This window comes from Motacilla alba, chromosome 4A (genome assembly GCF_015832195.1).
Source record: "Motacilla alba alba isolate MOTALB_02 chromosome 4A, Motacilla_alba_V1.0_pri, whole genome shotgun sequence".
In the NCBI taxonomy this organism is placed as follows: Eukaryota; Metazoa; Chordata; class Aves; order Passeriformes; family Motacillidae; genus Motacilla; species Motacilla alba.
This window is the reverse complement of record NC_052045.1, coordinates 11,138,765-11,156,991: the sequence shown is the minus strand read 5'-3', so window position 1 is coordinate 11,156,991 and position 18,227 is coordinate 11,138,765. Positions and strand designations below refer to the sequence as shown.

At 41.5% G+C, this 18,227-nt stretch overlaps 1 protein-coding gene across 1 annotated transcript in view; it reads left to right on the top strand.

Moving 5' to 3' along the window:
- Positions 1-5,247: 5,247 nt before the first annotated feature.
- The window catches only part of SMARCA1 (SWI/SNF related, matrix associated, actin dependent regulator of chromatin, subfamily a, member 1), a 34,666-nt gene continuing 21,686 nt past the window's right edge, over positions 5,248-18,227 (top strand). Inside the window, exons 1-11 of the mRNA XM_038122638.1 lie at positions 5,248-5,547; positions 9,296-9,382; positions 11,653-11,819; positions 12,769-12,869; positions 12,991-13,091; positions 13,371-13,550; positions 14,851-15,006; positions 15,255-15,386; positions 16,139-16,207; positions 16,926-17,035; positions 17,680-17,906. Of these exons, the coding sequence (XP_037978566.1) occupies positions 5,254-5,547; positions 9,296-9,382; positions 11,653-11,819; positions 12,769-12,869; positions 12,991-13,091; positions 13,371-13,550; positions 14,851-15,006; positions 15,255-15,386; positions 16,139-16,207; positions 16,926-17,035; positions 17,680-17,906 (1,624 nt within the window). The 5' untranslated portion in view covers positions 5,248-5,253. The remainder of the gene's footprint in view (positions 5,548-9,295; positions 9,383-11,652; positions 11,820-12,768; positions 12,870-12,990; positions 13,092-13,370; positions 13,551-14,850; positions 15,007-15,254; positions 15,387-16,138; positions 16,208-16,925; positions 17,036-17,679; positions 17,907-18,227) is intronic.

Below are 18,227 nucleotides of genomic sequence, written 5' to 3'. Positions count from 1 at the left end.
ACAAAGAATCTCAAGCAACCTTTAAAAGAGTTAAAGTCTGTACTGCACCAGCCTGCTCACTGGATTCTCACAAATATTCCAAATTTTATAATGCTCTGTCTTTGTTAAGAGCACTTTGTTTTTATAGGCTTTCAATATTGCAAAATGACTGCATAGGTTAGGGAGAAAAAGAAGCCATTGCAGGGAGTAGCAAATTATGCTTCAGCTTCATTGCAGTTGGAGGAAACTTTTGACAGCTTTTGCTTTGATCTAAAATCTCTTTTAAAGTGCTCTTCTGGTCAGGGACTGTCTTCTTGAGACAGTGCTCAGGTTTTGGCAAAGTAGTGGCTTATTACAGCAGGAAATATTTTATGACCTCCAAAGGAATCACCCATCATTGTTATATGTGGATGACATCATTGTTTGTAGGTGGGCAAAATCTGGCATTCAGGACAGAATACACAGTTGTAAAACTGTTTATTAAACCTTGTTATGGTAGCTTAAACTGATACAAATTAGTGTGGCTGCAATCCCACCCTTCATCTTGCTGTAGATCTGTTTTGCTGCTGTATTGGCACTGGCCCCTGTGTGCGTGGGCAGTTGAGTTGTTTTGCTGGGCTGATCTGAGGAAAAAATAGTAACTCTCTTTGTTAGAATCAATTTTGTTTTTTAGAATCCAGAACTAACCCACTGCTCACCTGCAGAAACACCAGTAACAGTACAAGGGGTCAGGAACACAAACTGTGAGAGCTCCTGGCTCTCCCAGTGCAAAAATGAACACGCAGCCAAAAAAAAAAAAAAAAAAAAAAAAAAAAAAAAAAAAAAAAAAAAAAATTAAGCAAAAAACTGCGTAGTTGGGAAATACAGGGATGTTAGAAGACTTTCCAGTACCACAATAAAGCTCTGGCTACTAAAGCCTGGATTAAAAATGCAATATTGGGATAAAGTTGTAAAAACAAAGAGTATTTGTACAGCTATCAACACTTTGAACCAGATACAAAGGACACATTAGCTATTTTGTTATAGTTCCCAATGCTGAATGTGGTCTTGCATTTGCAAACCCTACTGGCAACACCAGAGACTCTCCATTGGGTGAAATGAAAACTTGATACAGAAAATTGATGTGTTGATATGAAGCCTGCACCACAAAAAAAAAAAACAAACAAAAAACCCAAAAAACCCAAAAAAACCCCACCAAAACAAAAACCCACAAACAAACAAGAGGAAAAAAAAACAAGCAAAAAAACCCCTGACAAAACTCCCAAGCAATAACAACAACAACATGCAAACCCTTTTCTACAAGAATACTCAATGTCAAGTCTATGAGGGCAGATTGCTGCGTGTCACTGATGCAGAATCAGGGAGCATTTGTTTGTGAACTGTGCTGCTCTCGTCTCGGCTGCTGCAAAGCCCTGCAGCCATGGACATCCTCAGAAATGGCATCTTCAGCAAAACCTGGCTTACAAATGCGTGGCACATAAGCCAAGAGCCCATTTGAGAAGTACCTTCTGTATTGTAAGCTCTAGAGGAGGAGTCCTAGGCTTCTTTTTAATCCTGTGAACAAGAAAATAATCTGGAACCCTGAAGCTGGTAAACTTGGAAGGGAACCTGTGAAATAAGGAAGTGATTGAAACAGGTAAGTGCAAGAATGCATAGAACTGTGCTACTGGACATAGCCAAGGTTACTTGTAGAAAAATACCCTGTTACTAACAGCAATATTAAAATAGCAACACTTGATATAAGCATTTTAAGCAAGTCGTTAGCACTGCTGCAGTCAGGGTAACGTGTGGTTACTGTGGTTGATCACACTTGGAGGATGATGCAGGCATGGAGATAAAGGTGGCAACTAGTCAAGTCAACTAGCAAATACCCGAGAGATAGCTGTGTTGCTTCCAGATCCTGCTGTTTATATATAAAGCTGAATTATAAAGCTGTTTATTGTTTACAGTTAACGTGCATTGCACAGTTGTGGTTAAAGTTAATTGCTGTACGATTAAGCTAGAAATGACCAGTGTCCTAGAAGTGCATTTTGGACTATGGCATTCAGTGGAGAACCTCCTGAACGTGCACGTGGGAGTGGAGAGATCCCAGAGTAACAGGATACAGCCTTCCCAAGGCCCTTCTTAACAAAACCCTTTTGCCATTCTATGGGAAAGTGCTATATGTACGTGATACAGTTATAGAGATAATTAAACAACAGCAAGTATAAGATGGTTTACAAAGTAATTTTTTTTCCCTATTCTTGATGAAATTGGTTTCAAGACTGAGCAGCATTCACACCCAATGGTCCTCTGGCTGCCGGGTCCCCTTGTCGGGACTGCCGAGCTGAGCACAGGTCGGTGTTGCCACCTGGTGGCACGTGGCAGCGGCACTGCCACTCGGAAATCGGACTTCAAGTCTGCAAAGACACGCATCACAACTGATATCTAAGACACATTTTATTATTTAAGCTGTTGTTTTCTACAGAATCAAGGTTTTACTGCTGACAGCAGGTCACCATCCCCACGGTGCGTTCACACGGCTCCATTTCACCAACACGGAGTTTCTTGGTTGGTGTGACAGCCCCGCCTGCTTACCAAGGGGCTCAGAAGGTCTTTGAAGGCTCCTCTTTTTTCAGCAGGTGCCTACATAGTCCTCTCACTCCCTTTCCAGTTAGCAGCCATAGCCACTGCTCTTCAGCTGTGGTCGGAGTTCCAAACCTTTTGTTGCTACCTTGGTGGCCTTGCATGGATTTGGCAGATTCTTGGTGTGTTGAGTTTATTTGTTCTCGTGAATTCAGCAGCCAGCTGGGTTAAGGGTCCAGCATTTGTCAGCTCACACAAAGGGGCTTGTATAACAATTTGGCCTAGAAAGTAATTCCACAGAATACTAAGATTTGTTTAAGAAGTTACCCAAACCCAGTTACATCTCTGCTAGAGAAAGGAAGACTGCTACAATTTGGAAAAGGTTGAGTGATCATTGTCCAAAATTTTAAAATCTTATGGAACTACCTGGATAGTATATAAAATGTCACTGGATGTGTATCTTATCAGCTCTTTAGATATCTCATCAGTGTTTAAAACACACAAGCGGGTAACAGTGAGCCTGCAATTTCTCTTTTTAAATTTGACAAGGAAACAATGAAATAATTCTCATCATACAGTATGGGCAGAGGAGGCCTGCTGCATTGGGGTGTAGGAGACCTCACATTCAGTTCTGGTGATTGTATCTGGCAGACTGTAAAATACAGAGTAATAAACCTGGGAAAACAAGGAGCTAACAGCTAAATCTACAATGTTAACAGAACAACTAGCCCCTTGCCTCCCAACGCATGAAAAAAGAAATCCAAGCAATTAGATATATTCAGTAGAATTTTTCAAATATGACTACAAAATCTAGTCTACAAAGTAAGTACAAAAAAAGCACTTCCTACTTTTAAAAAACAATTAATTAGATTATCACATGATAATACTGTTGGGTGACTAAGTGGTTTTTTCAGCCACTGCTGTAGATCCACAGGGAATACACAGCATAGTCTAAGAGAAGCAGCTAAGAACATCTTTGCAAAGTGTCAAATGTAAATGTGAAGCACACAAGCAAAAAATAGCCAAAAGAGATCTTTCATAAAAGCAGCAGCTCGATTGTTTTGTACAGCATGCAATGTTCCTGTGAATTCCAAGGAAAAAACAAGCTGTGACAAACACTTGAGAGTGTTCTGCATAAACAGAAGCTTCAAGCATTTGAAAGTGGAGAAGGAAAGTCAGATATTAAAAGTGGTTAGTGAGCTATTTGCTCTGAAGGTTAAGAACAACCACGGCATGGACTGGAATTTTCTCACCTTAGAGACTTTCTCATAGCTAATGGTAAGCTTCATTTTCTACAGAGTGCTGCTTGGAAAAGCTATTTGGAGTAAGTACTCTTTCAAAACCAGTCATCAAACGTCACTCTTCTCGATTGCTCTATGAAAAATGTCCTTCCCAAAGCTTTTAAAAATAAATCATGTGCAAGGGCTACTGCAGATGCTGTGGGCCTTGCTTTTTGTGTGGATGATGAAGCATACACAGAAGGTGCTAAATAATTTGGAACAGCACTGTTACTGCTTTGCAGCTGTTTCACAACATGAAAAAGGGGAGTTTGGAGCTTAGATTGTCTATGATGGGCCATAAAGCAGATACTGAATTTTAGAGTAATCAGGCAGTCATGGAAACAGTTCAGACATATGTTACTGGCACTTCTTTGGAACCCATGTATGGATGGAATAGAGGTCTCAGAAGTTTTTCTAAATGCAGCATATGAGATCTGCAATAACCCATTTGCTCAGCTTAGTTGTTGAGTTGTGCAAAAATATTTTGATGATAGTTACTGAGCTTTTTACTGGACTGAAGGAGCATTTTTTTCTCATTCTGCCCACTGGGCTGAGGTTTCATTGCTGCCACTGGACAAAATGCTCATGCTACTGCCTTTGTAAGTAATCACCATGGAACATGGCTGATTTGGTGCTATGTTTTTAAAGTCTACCAGTTCAAGGACTGTTTTGGGATTCTTTAGCAGTATGAGCAAAATTACAGCTCAGCAGCTGAAAATCTGAATGTCTTGCATGGACAGTCAGAAATATGTGCGTGGCCAGTAACTAAACTGAGTGGCTTCATCATTGCAATTTTCAAAAGAAATACGCAAACACTGCTGAATTTAAAATCGCTCAGGGAATAAAAAAGTAAGCTACTTTTGCTTTGTGAGCTCCACTGGCACCTCTTAGAGCTGCAGATGTTAACAGATGATTTTTTTCTCTGGGGCGGTTTAGGAAAGCACACTTGCCACTTGCAGCAGGGTTTGGAGCTGCTGGGCTGAACCCAAAGCAGCGAGGGTGGCAGGCCGAGGGAGGATAGCGGCCCTGTGCCCGGCTCTGGGACACCGCACCCAGCTCTGCGGTCCCCAGCATGACAGGACACGCTGGAGCCATTCCAGGGGCTGGAGCAGCTCTGCCGTGGGGACAGGAGGCGCTGGGGAGAGCTTATTGAGCCTTTCAGTTCGGGAAGGGGCTCATGACGTGGTGAGAGCAACATTTTACATGGGCAGATAGGACAAGGGGGAACGGTTTTAAACTAAGAGGAGAGATTTGGATTACTAGTAAGAAATTCTTTAATGTGAGGGTGGTGAGGCCCTGGCACAGGTTTCCCAGAGAAGATGTGGCCGCCCCTGGATCCCGGGAAGCGTCCAAGGCCAGGTTGGAGGGAGCTTGGAGCAACCTGGGATAGCGTAAAGCGTCCCTGCCCATGGCAGGGTGGTGGAACAACATGATCTTTATGGCGCGTTCCACCCCACCGCGGCTGTGCCGCTGCGCGGCTCTGTGGGCAGCCGCGCTGCCCCGGGGCGGCCCGCGCAGCTATCGCGAGATCCGCGCAGCTATCGCGAGAGCCGCGCGGCGCGGGCCGGCCGGAGGGGCGGGGCCGCGCGGCGCGAGGGGCGCTGGGGCCGCCCCCGCCCCCCCGGCGCCCGCCGAGCTCAACATGGAGCCGGGCCCCGGCGAGGAGCCCCGCGCCTCCACGTCCTGCGCCACGGCCGCCGCGCAGGAGCCCGGCGCCGATGAGGTACCGCTCCGCCCCGGGGGACCCCTGCGGGTGGTGGAACCCGGCCCGGTCGCCCCCTCCTGCAGCCCCTGCTCGGCCCGCGCCGCCCCGGCCCTGAGGCCGCCCGGGCCCCTCCGCCGCGGCCCGGAGCGCCCTGCGGGCCCGGACGCAGCCCCGGCCCCGAGCCTGCCCTGCGCATCGCCCCGGCAGCGGCCGCCGTGCCCGCCGCCCTGCGATACCCCCGGCCCGTTCCTGCGGCCCGGGGCTGGGGCCGTGGAGCCCCGCGGAGCCCCTGCCAGCCCCGCGGCCCGTCCCGCGGAGCCCCCGCCCTGTTGTTTCCTTTCCCGCGCCCCGGGGAAAGCTGTCCCGGAGCCGGCAGCTCCGAGGGCTCGGGGAGGGAATGTCGGGGGGGCGGCCCGGAGAGTTGGCGGCTGACAGGGGTCAGGGCCTGCCGCTGCTTCTGCCCAGCTCGAATTGTGCCCTAGTGCAGAATTAGCCCCTCGAGAGAGCACGTATGGCTGCCAGCCGCCTCTCCTTAGGCTTTTGGAAGAAAGACACAAGGCATGTCGAAAGTGACGTATTCAGGTATCCTTGGAAACAGAACAAGATTTAATCCGAAGAATGAATCTTAGGAAAAACTTAGTAGGAATGAGGACCGTACATCATATATTTCTGATACTGGAGAGGATAGCGGAACTGCTGATAAGAGTACATTTAGGTGTTTTATCCCAGTTACTGACAGTCCTTTTTGCCTGTAAAGAATATTTGAAGCTTTATTTTGTTATGTATACAAACAGTTATGGGACACTTTACTTGGTTGCTCTAGAGAAAATGTTTAAGGGCTATTTCTCTATTGTATTCAACTTTGCAAAATTTTATGCATGTCAACTGTACAGTCACAGCATCTGCACAACAGTGGCAGGCAGGCAACCTGTTCTGCTCTGCTCTCCTCTCAGTGCTTTACTTCATAAATAGTCTTTGTTGTACTACCAAAACTGTCTTACAGGCTATTTGGAAATGTATTTCCACCTTTTAGGTGTGAGTTCAACACAGAAGGAGTCCTAATTATTCTTTGTGCATCTGTTCAGAGTTTTCAGTAGCACAAGTTGCAAGGGTAGAGTCAACTAAATCAGCAGCAGTACTTGTTCCCAGTTGTTTTTTCAGGTGTTCATGGGGCCTCCTCACTTTAGGACTGTTAAACTCTCTGGATAGACATCTCTCAGCCAGAATTTGGGAACTCTGTTTAGGGTAGTTTGTATCCTTGGAATACTCAGGATTTTTTGAAAGTGCTGTGTGGATGTTGTGTTTAAATGACAGCAGTTTTTAGGGGACTGTTTAATCTATAATGGAAATAGGTTCTAGAGTAGAGACAAATTGTTACTGGTGAGTTTCCTGAGCTAAAAATGAAACTACTTCTGTGGTGGTGAATTGCACAGAGACTTCTGCTGTCCTGGTTCCTGCCAAGTCAGCCCTCTACACGATGGAGATGTGATGTGTAAAGTTTCTAGGGAAAAACTCTCAGACTTCGTGAAATATTTTGTTTCTGTGTTGTATAAAGCTACATGGTCCAGTTGTTAGGGGGAGGTATTCTTACTCATACCAAAATCTAGTAGTTGTCAAAGTGTGGATTTTTGTAGCTCAGAGCATTATGCGGAAGCAGCTCTGGATATGACCCTGTCCCTGCCTGCCTGGCACCGCTGGCACTGAGCAGTGGTTCAGTGAGCCTGCAGCACATGGTCCCTGTTGTGAGGAAGAGAAGGGGCACAGCGATGCGTGTGTCACGTTTGTCTCTTTCACTGGCTTTTGATAATCTCCTGTTGGTTATTTCTGATACTGTGGAGCCATCAATATTCAACAGAAACACTGCAATGAGTAGTGGGAGAGGCAGGGACAGTGTGTTTTCTCTTTTAAGGGTAAGGTGTTCACTGTGCTTTTATGTGCTGTGGCTGCAGTAACATGTCAGCTCATTGACTGTTTTAACTCAGTGTGTTATTCAGAAATACTTACTTCAGAATAAATTTGATTTGTATGCCTCCATAAATTTTATCCTTCTGGGATAAACTGAGTAAGAACAGAACTGGCATTGCAGCTGTCTGCCTTGGGGCTTAGCAAGATAATATTGCATTGCAATTTACTTGGAAAACTTTCAGTTTGAAGGGATTCTCATAATATTGAGTTGTTCTGCTTGAAGAAACGTCATACTTACATGAGGTAGACAGATAGCTTTTTTTGCTGTAGCACATATCTATGTAATTTATTTCTAGGGCAAGTGAGGGCAGTGCCTGAAATGGCCTACTGTCAACTTGTTTTCATTTAAGGAAGAATTTGACACTTCAGCTGAAGGACTGGACCTGATATTAGCAATGCCAGTCTCTTTTTGGAGTGTATATTGTTTTGTAATGTAGTGGAGGTGTGAATACACACCTCTGTATGACCTCTCTTTGGCATGTTGGAGTAACTTTGCTTTCTGAGATGAGCTCATTACCTGTGTGATTGAAGAACATTGAAGTGAATAGAATATTTCTAATATTTCTAAATTACCTATTTGCAACATTTGGCCTTGCACAGGTGAGCTGGAGCATTTTATAAATCATGAAGCTGTCAAGCAGCTTCATTATACACTTAGTACTGTTCACCTCTGCGGAGAATTGTGGCTTTGGGCCAAACTTGAAACAGTAATCTCTGACTTCAGAAAATATTCCTCCCATTTGCATGGTTGTGCCTAAAGAAGAAGCTGGCATGTGTATTTATCAGTAACAGTTCTGAAATTTAAATGCAATGTTGCTTGACAGATTTTAAAATATTTGGTACCATTTTGGCCTGGTTTTGCTGCTAGACCCCGAATAGTTTAGTGTAATTCTTATTTTAATGTACTTAATAGTAGTCTGATACTTAAAGCGGATTTGTGCTCTGCTCTGGTATATTTTATGCCAACATGCACTCTGGCAGCTTCTTCCAGTTTATTCAGAGCTTTTCAAAAACATATTTAGAATTGAAGGCATCTCAAAATAGGTTTATTTTTTATTGGCATATTTCAAAGACCAATTAGGAAAGATTTCCTTAATTAGGGGGGGAAAAACATACCATTTCATCATTTTACCAATATAGTTGTATGAACCCTGCTTTGAGCTTCACAATTAAAGACGGGTATGAATATCATCAACTACAAAAGTTGCAATTTAGTTACAGTTCCTTAGATTTATTTCATATATAGTAAATGAAGTGGTTCTTCTGCTGACAGTGAACCATGGAGTTGTTGCTGCATGGATTGAATTGGTTGGTTGTGTGTCTTCCTAGGTTTATGGTTAAGTATAATTAAGCTGTGTTTCCAACTGAACTTGTGACTCTTCATCTAGAAGTGGAAACAGACAAAACCCAACCGAAATGCAAGTGTCAGCAACTTAGAGTTAGGAATCTGACATTTAGAAAACAAAGATGTTAAATTTTTTAAAGGATCTTTTCAAGATATTAAACTTAATGATGCTTTTACAGTGAGATTTCTGTGAGATATTAAACTTAGTGCTCTTTCAGTAATTTCTTTCTATTTGTATCTTGCTTGTAGTGACAAATAAGAGGATTTTTAGTTTCATTGTGGACATGAGGTTTTGCTTTAGGTGAAATATGATGAATGCACTCATTTCATTTTGAAATAATTATTTTTTAAAAGTAGCATGCTTGTCTTGCAGTTTGTAGATTTGTTCAGTTTGATACATTTTTTAAAGAAGTAAATAAACTGGTATTTATAAAATGTTTAACTTTTGACTTCCAGAAAAATGATCCCCCATTCCAACTCAAACTTCCTCCAAAGGCAGCTAGACCTGAAAAAGAAGTTGATCCAGAATATGAAGAGAAGATGGTAAGTGCTTTGATGAGAAAATGTACTGCAGCTTTTTATGGCACTTGGTTGTTGGAGCAGGATCAGCACAGTTACAAGATTGCAGCCTGGGTGTGTCAGAAAAAAAGCCAAATCAAGATTCATTTAGGTGTCCATGTGTCCCTCACAGTGACTAAAAGGTCAGGTAGTGGTAGTTCTGTTAAATTCTGTCCCATGCTTCCAGTATTTTTGTCTGCATGGTTTTTGGAGTTGTAGCCTGTGGTTTTTATATTTGGTAGTTGTCAGTGGATTTTTTGTTTTTGTGGTTTCTTTTTTAGTTATCCACACCCATCTGTGGTAAGGAGTTACTATTTAATGCCTTTTTTTTATTTACAACTCTCCCCGTTTTGTTTTGAATTGGTCTCTGTCAGTTTTATGTGATGATTCCTTGGGTCATGTCAGAGGCATCCTTAAGCTACCTCTTACTTAATTGAAATACTGAAGCTGCCAGTTTCTCATATAGAAACAAGGCTTTAACTATTTAAATACCCCATAATATGTGTGCCATAACAATGCAAAAGAGGATTTGTCCTTGACACCAGTGCTGGGAGCTTGTAATGCTGGAGAGGAGATGTAACTGCACAACTTCTGTGTTACTAAGAGGCAGAAACCTGCAGGACGTGATAAGACTCCTTGGATGACATTTGTAGTAAGTTCTTGGTTTAAGCTGGTGCCTCTATCTTGCATTGTTTTTAAAAGCTTTAATGTTAAATGGATGCCAGGTAATTACTGTAGAGTCTGAAAGGACTGGGTATCACAGAAGTCAGGGAAGAATAGAACTGTTAGACATGGAAAAATTGATACCTGCGTGTATGAGCACCTAATTTATAGCCAAAGAGAAGAGCTACAGTGAATCTGTTCTTTGAGAATGAATTGAGTAAGCAGGTAAAATTGTTTCACAGTAATACATGACTACCACTTCTCTAAATTACGGTGTTAGTTCAGTTGTCCTAAGAGGCAAAGGGATTAGATACAAAAAACTGCCTTTTATCAATTACGCAGTTGTGAGCTGGACCTTTACTGTCTTATCAAGACATACTGTTTATACTGAGCCTATGATACTGCAGGCAGAAATTTATATTGTTTTATTCCATATAGGTCCTTACCAACAATGATTATTTTGCCAAAACGTTAATGTATTGTTTGTTAACTACGAATCCTCTGAATGGATTTGTTTTTATACTGATGATCATAAACATCAATGCCTCTACTTCCCCCTTGTGTAGTTTATTTTCCATAGAGGTTTTGCCCGCTGTTTGCCTTGTTTTGGGCGGTCAGGTTGGCAGGAGCGGTGGGATGGCGATGCCGCCAGCAGCGATCGCCCCGGCGCTGCGGTGACGCTGTTCTTGCCGCGAGTGCGGCGCTGTTACAGCAACGCGGCGCCCTCGTGTGGCGGCGCGGTGCATTGCGCGCCGGGATCGCTCCGCCGCCCTCGGGGTGCCGATTGCGCTGTTGCTGTTGGCTCTTGCTTGCTCTAAGCGACCTGCAGAAAGGTGTTCCGCGGGTCCGGTATTCCTTGGAAAGGTCACCATGCAGAACTACGGTTTCACTTCTGTCCTTTGTATCATGATATGTGAATGAGATCACATGGACGTTGCCTTACATGGTACAGTGTTACATGATGTTTAGATTTCCCATAGAGAAACTGATAACAGTTGTATTCTCTCAGATAGAATTTGCATTTTTTCATATTTTTCTTTAAAATGATGCAACATGTTGTCTTTGAAGTATAAGGAAGGCCACGTCTTGCTGAATGACATAGTGAAGTGCATGTGCCCCATTGAGATGGCAAAATGAAATGCTCAAAATTTGAAATCTGGCACCAAATTTCACAAACCCAAATGAAAGCGGTACAACCATTACTTCAGAAACAGTTCTAAAAGCAGAGCTACTACATTGTTGTCTTTGATCAAATTCTGATAGCCTAGAAGCTGATGAAAGTTCTGCCACTGATGAGCAAGGTTAGGATTTCATCCCTTACTGCAAGTCTTAACTTTAGTTTTGTTTTTATCTTTTGTAGACAAAGATTAAAGCGTCCCTTCACCACTGCTGGTGTGCCATGAAGCAGCTCCAGCTCTGTTTCACAATGCTTGTAGCCCTCTGAGTTGTCTAACAGATGGTCTTGTCAGTTGCTCCTCATATAAGTTGTTCTCATGAGTGTCTGAATCCTGTTTCTTTACAAAAATACATTTTTATGAAGAAAAGTTAACTATTTTTCTTTTTCTTTTTTTATTCTTCACTTTGGAAACCAGAAAGCAGATCGAGCAAAAAGGTTTGAATTCCTCCTGAAGCAGACAGAACTTTTTGCACATTTTATTCAACCTGCAGCACAAAAATCACCAACATCTCCACTGAAAGTCAAGCTGGGACGGCCACGGATGAAGAAAGATGAAAAACAGAGTTTGATTTCAGCTGGGGAGTATGTGTTACTTTTATTTATGACTTCTTACATGTTCAAACAACTTAGACTTTTAACATAATCTGTTTAGAGATTGTACATAGAAATTGTGCTTTCAGTAAATCCAGACAATTAAATTGTACTTTGAGTAAATCCAGACAATTTCCTATTAGTGGGGTATCAATTTCTTTAACAGCTGGTTGGTTTGGAAGCATCATCTGCTCCATCAGCATAAGTGTGACCTTGGATCAGAAATGCACTTTTAAAGCAAGTTGCCTGATTCTTGCCATGTAAAATGCTTTGGTCTGTATTGGAGCACACTAATTGAATTTCTTCTGCATGATGCTGAAGGGGCACTCCAGAAATCCACCTGATGTGACCCAGCTGGTCGTGCACCTGTCACTGGGATCAGGGTGGGGCTGGACCAGGTTGTGACAAGGCAGTGTCCATGTAGTGGGGATGTTGGATCCTCAGCACCAGCTGGCTCTCCCCACTGGTCTGTCTGTGTTAGTATTGCAGCAGAGTCTGCCTGTAGTGCCTCTGAGAGGTCTTGAAATAGCAAACAGCTAGTTCTTTTGAATGTTTGCAAACTGGCATTCTATTTCAGAAATTGTAATTTTTAAAAAATTTGAATATGTGATTTTTCTAAACTTTGCAATTATCAAGTAATTGAGTCTAAGGCCACCCTGATGTGTCTTGTATTTCTGTGTTGCTCATTAAAAAGTGCCTCAGAGAACTCACGATATTGTCAGGTTATAGCTGTGGCTCTGAAAGGGAGCGCTTCAAGTCAGCCTTTCAAATTAAAGCTGGAATGACTCCTGAGGAATAATGGGTTAACAGCATGAGGGTTGGGTCAGGATACCAGAACATTCACACTGTGGGTCGGTGATTGCTTCTGTTGTAGTTTGGAGTTTGTAGCAGTGTTTAGAAGTGGTTTTGTTCACACATCAGTGTTGGGCTGTTTCTGTAGGTACCGCCACAGGCGCACGGAGCAGGAGGAGGACGAGGAGCTCTTGTCTGAGAGTCGGAAAAGCTCCAACGTGTGCATTCGGTTCGAGGAGTCCCCTTCATGTAAGCATGGTGTAAACAGTTCTCTGATTGATTTGATGTAATTATGATCTGAGCAGATTGCAATTGAAATTTTCTACTTTGAATTAGTATTTTTCTACTTAGAGGAATCTTACATTTACAGATGTGAAAGGAGGAACACTAAGAGATTATCAGGTTAGAGGTTTGAACTGGATGATCTCATTGTATGAAAATGGAGTTAATGGCATTCTGGCAGATGAAATGGTAAGCAGTAATCTTTAGGATTTTTTTGTGATAATTATCGAGCAAAATGCAACATTGAAGTGCTTATAGTGTTTCATGTACATGCAGTAGTGTGCTTCATTCTACAGCAGTCTAGTTTTTCAAATCTGAAATTGTAATGAAAGAAATTTTATTGCAACATTTTTTTTGTCGTTTGCTTTAAACAAATGGCAGAATTATATAGTAAGAAAATGGTTTGAAAGTATTTCTTTATGGTATTTCACTTCAGCAAGTTTCTTTCCCCCCTCTTTGTCAATGCAGGGGCTCGGTAAGACTCTGCAAACAATAGCTTTATTAGGCTATCTGAAGCATTACCGCAACATTCCTGGGCCGCACATGGTCCTGGTTCCAAAATCAACTTTGCATAACTGGATGAATGAATTCAAGCGCTGGGTTCCATCCTTACGTGCTGTTTGCCTTATTGGAGATAAAGATGCCAGAGTAAGTGCTTCACATTTCAGAAATTTATGCATTATTTGGCAGAAAATATCAGTTTGGTGCGTGGAATTCTCCCCAAGCTATTTCCTTAATTACAGTATATTTTAGTAATCTAACTGCATTAATGTTGAAAATGCAAAATGCTATGCTTGTGACTATGAGGAAAAACTGAAAATCAGTAGATGAAGTAATGGACTGGGATCTCAGTACAGCCCTTTGAGTTGTCTGTTTTTCTGTTGTCTTTCTCTTTGATTTTTGCACCTGTTTTTAATCTCTCTTCCATATTTGTAATGTGACAGTGTGCACTCATTTTTCATTATTGCACTCACTTTGTTACCGCTCTCTTCACTTTTTTCAGGTGACTTTTCCCACTCTTGCATTTTATAAACCTGCCTGGCCTTGTAACTAGGATTCTGCTGGAGAGCTTTTCATCTTTCATTGTGAAGGCCTTAAAATAGATAGGGAATGTTTTTCTAACTGAAGGGGACGAATGAGCTGGATATTTCTGTGAATTCTGTAGCTGCTCATATCGATTGCATGGCTGGCTGTTGCTGCTTGAGGGTAGAAAGGTTCTAGAAAGGGAATAGGAGCTGGCAGTGTGGCCAGGAAGACCAGTGGCATCCTGGCTTGTACCAGCCATGGTGTGGCCAGCAGGACCAGGGCAATGACTGTCCCCTTGTACTGGACAGTGGTGACATTGAGGTGCTGGAGTGTGTTCAGAGAAGGGAACAGAGCTTAGGAGGAGCAGCTGAGGGAACTTGTTTTTGTAAGTGATAGGACAAGAGGAAATGGCCTCAGGTGCACCTGTCTGTGTGGCTTTTCTATGGGATGCTGTTCTTTCATGTAGAAGGATTTATTTGCTTTGGTATGTGCCTTGCAAAACAGAGATGGACCGAGGAGGGGAGCTATTTGGGGAAGAGAGGATAGTTGGGAGCGAGCTTTGTGAGTTGGTTTGATACACTTCTATGGATTGTATCTTTGGACAAGTTAATTCAGAAGGTTTTTTCCCCTTTTGGTTGTATGTACTCTGTTTGAATTACAGAGAAATGATGCTGAAGAGCAAATAGCTAATTTTGAGTAGAAACTGATTTCTGTTTTGCTTAACTCCAGCTTTCTCTGTGTTTGAAGTACAAAGGATTGAAGGCTTTTGTTACAGTAACTTTCAGTTACTGAGAAGATGTTTGAGATGAATTTTGTGGGCTAGTTTAGTGCATCAGTGGTGGTGGTGGAGACAGCTTTCCCTGAATGCCATAAAAATTGTTCATATTTATAAATGCTTACTAATCCAGTTCTTCTGCCCTAGGCTGCATTTATCCGCGATGTTATGATGCCTGGTGAATGGGACGTTTGTGTTACATCCTATGAAATGGTAATTAAAGAGAAATCAGTCTTCAAGAAATTTAACTGGAGGTACCTGGTAATTGATGAAGCCCACAGAATAAAGAATGAGAAGTCTAAGGTAAATTTGAAATTGTTTGATACTTGGAAGTTAGTTCAGTTCAAAAGGATGCATCTGATTTGAGCAGATTTCAAGTCTTAGCTGTGGTGTCTTTTTAAAATAGATGCTATAAGCTATAGGGTGGTAAATATGAATTTCAGAGGTAGCTCACTATCTCTGAGTTTAATTTGCCTTGTTTTAGGTTTCAAAAACTGTGCTTTCACTGTGCTTTAGTGTAGATGGTGCTGATAACTATGTTGTGTTTCCAGCTGTCAGAGATTGTACGTGAGTTCAAGACAACAAATCGATTGCTGCTTACAGGAACTCCTTTACAGAATAACCTCCATGAGCTGTGGGCATTACTCAATTTCCTTTTACCTGATGTCTTCAATTCTGCAGATGTAAGTTGATGTTTGGAAGTACAGTGTTGTTATTTTGATTCCTAGGCTGCTGTCAGTAGAAGAGAAGAATGACCAACCTAGTAGGACATGGACATTGTGCATGACCCAGGTTCAGGGAAAGCTCTGTGCCTTACTGTAGACTACTTTTCTTACTCTGCCTTGTTAAAACAGTGCATTCTGTTGGTGTGGATGAAGCCTCAGACCAGATTAATAGCCAGTGCAATACTTTAAATAATTCAAGAATTGTGCAAAATTTGAGAAAGCAATCAAGTAGCAACAATATGAAGTATCCAAATAGACATAAGCCTTTTTTTCAAATTTAGAACTTGAGTAATCTTTCTTCTCTTTTACTGTTAATGTTTCTTTGTGCTTGTATTACTTGCTTATGTTATTTTTGCTCTGCTGTCCATCTAATTTTCTTAAGGATTCAAGTTTTTGTTTTTTTTTTAACTTCCTGCCCCATCATCCCATAAGCACTGAAGGGAAGCACTTGGACACTGCAGTGATGAGCCTGGAAAGTTGTATATTAAGCAGAGTATAATGGTATTTTGCCTGCAGAGTGATGCACTTGACTCAAATGTTAGAACGTACCGGGGAGATGGCACAGAATTGCAGCCTGATTTTTCTTTTACAAAAGTAATTAGTCTCAAGGTTTATGCCACTCTCAGCTGGAATGAAAGAGAGTCAGTATGTGTCTGTTAAAAGTGCAGATGATAAACTCTTCTTACCAATTGTGCTGTTTCTCATCACAGGATTTTGACTCATGGTTTGACACTAAAAATTGTCTTGGTGATCAGAAACTTGTAGAAAGACTTCATGCTGTAAGTAATTAAAGCTGTAATCACATGTCATCATTAGCATGCACACTGTAAAGAAAACCAGATTATTTTTAAGTTGAAAAGATGAACATGAAGGTCTTTAGTTATAGGAATGCCTATCAGAATTTTCTTGAATTAAGCATCCTATCAGAGGTACTACTTTTTGTGTGTTACTATTTGAAGCAGATAAAATCTGAACATAAGATGTGAAAGTGGAGAATTTTGAGATCTTTTTGAAATCATTTATTATTGTGAATAGTACACTGATACATGTCATGCTGATCTGAATAAAGGCATGCCTTTGCCTTTGTTTTACTGTGCATGCGATAAGGCATTTTTTGCAGTAGCAAAAGAGGTCAGAGAAACCACAACATGCATTGCTTATGCTTGAAATGTTGGTGTGTTTTGTCCCTGCTAGTGGAAATGAAACAGGGCTTATGTTAAAAAGGATGAAATTTTATAAACTTAAGAGGTTTGCCCCTTCTTTAGATAACAACTGGGATGATTATGGCAATTCTTATATAGGGATACATGTATTTATGTGTGAGTTTAGTCATTGCTGGACAGCCTGGTTTTGCAGAATTTTTCTCATGGAGTCACCATGACAGCAATAGATAGAATAGATACCGATTAGTTTTGAATAAATATCAGATAATTGAATCTGTTCGTTTTGTATTTGTGGCAGTCAATTTATCTGTGTAAAACATTTTAATTTGTGTAGGTTTTGAAGCCATTTCTCTTACGTCGCATAAAAGGTGAAGTAGAAAAGAGTTTGCCTCCGAAGAAGGAAGTAAAAATTTATCTTGGGCTCAGCAAAATGCAGAGAGAATGGTAAGTTATTTACATCAAAGTAAGATTCTTTTCTGATAAACACTACAGCTCTTCACACTGATACTTTTCTATCTTATATTTGCATGTTGAGACAGTCAGAGAAACTTACTTCTAGCTGTCTTAGGGCTTTTGTAAAAAGGCAAAAGTTTCAGAGAACTCAGGAAGGGTAATGAAAAGAGCTGGGAGGAAGAAAGGAGAAACTTTTGTCCTTCCCTAAGTTTATTTGAAAGAACAAATGCCTCCTAAGCTTCCTTCTTTGATCCAAGTATGTATGCACCAAAAGGTTTTACCTGAAATGAAAAGAAAACCCTGAAGAGCTACTTACCCTGAAGAGACAAGGAGCCAGGTCAGAGTAGCAGTTTTCTGTCAAATAAGTTATATTTTTAATCCACTTAGTGCTACTAAAATGAAAGTGTAAAGCAATGCAGTGAATGGCAGATCATTGTCACTCGCAGAGGATTCCCTTTCATATTTAGGTATGAATTTAGAAATCCTTATTATCAGTTTCATAGTTATTTAGCTCATTGTTATGTAAACAAAGCCAAGTCCCACATCCAGAAATAGGAATGGTGATATTGCAGGGTTTCATTCATTCATTGAAATAAAAACTGGGAAGTTGCTCAAAACTGCCCTTAAAACCTCAGGTATACCAGGATCCTGATGAAAGATATTGATATCCTGAATTCAGCTGGCAAAATGGATAAGATGCGTCTGCTGAATATTCTGATGCAGCTGCGGAAGTGCTGTAACCATCCTTACCTGTTTGATGGTGCTGAGCCCGGCCCTCCTTACACCACTGACACTCATCTCATCACCAACAGTGGCAAAATGTTAGTTCTGGATAAGCTGCTGGCAAAACTCAGAGAGCAGGGTGAGTATTGTGTATGGACAGCAGGGATCTGAATGCTCCTTCTAAGTTAAACTATCTTTCAAAAACAGCACAGGTTTAGCCTCTCCTGCAGCGAATGTATTCATCACTTTCTCTGAGGTTTTTGTTGAAAATTAATTTTCTGTAGATGTTAATACATGAAGGGAAAGAAATCTTACGGGAATGATGAGTAAGACTAAAAATATGGAGAAGCAGAAGGAAAGGAAGAATTTTCTTCTTTCTGTAAGACCATTTCTGATGATAAGATTATTTCATCTATGCACATCAGTTGGCACCAGATTTTCTTACAATAGCTTTAGGTGT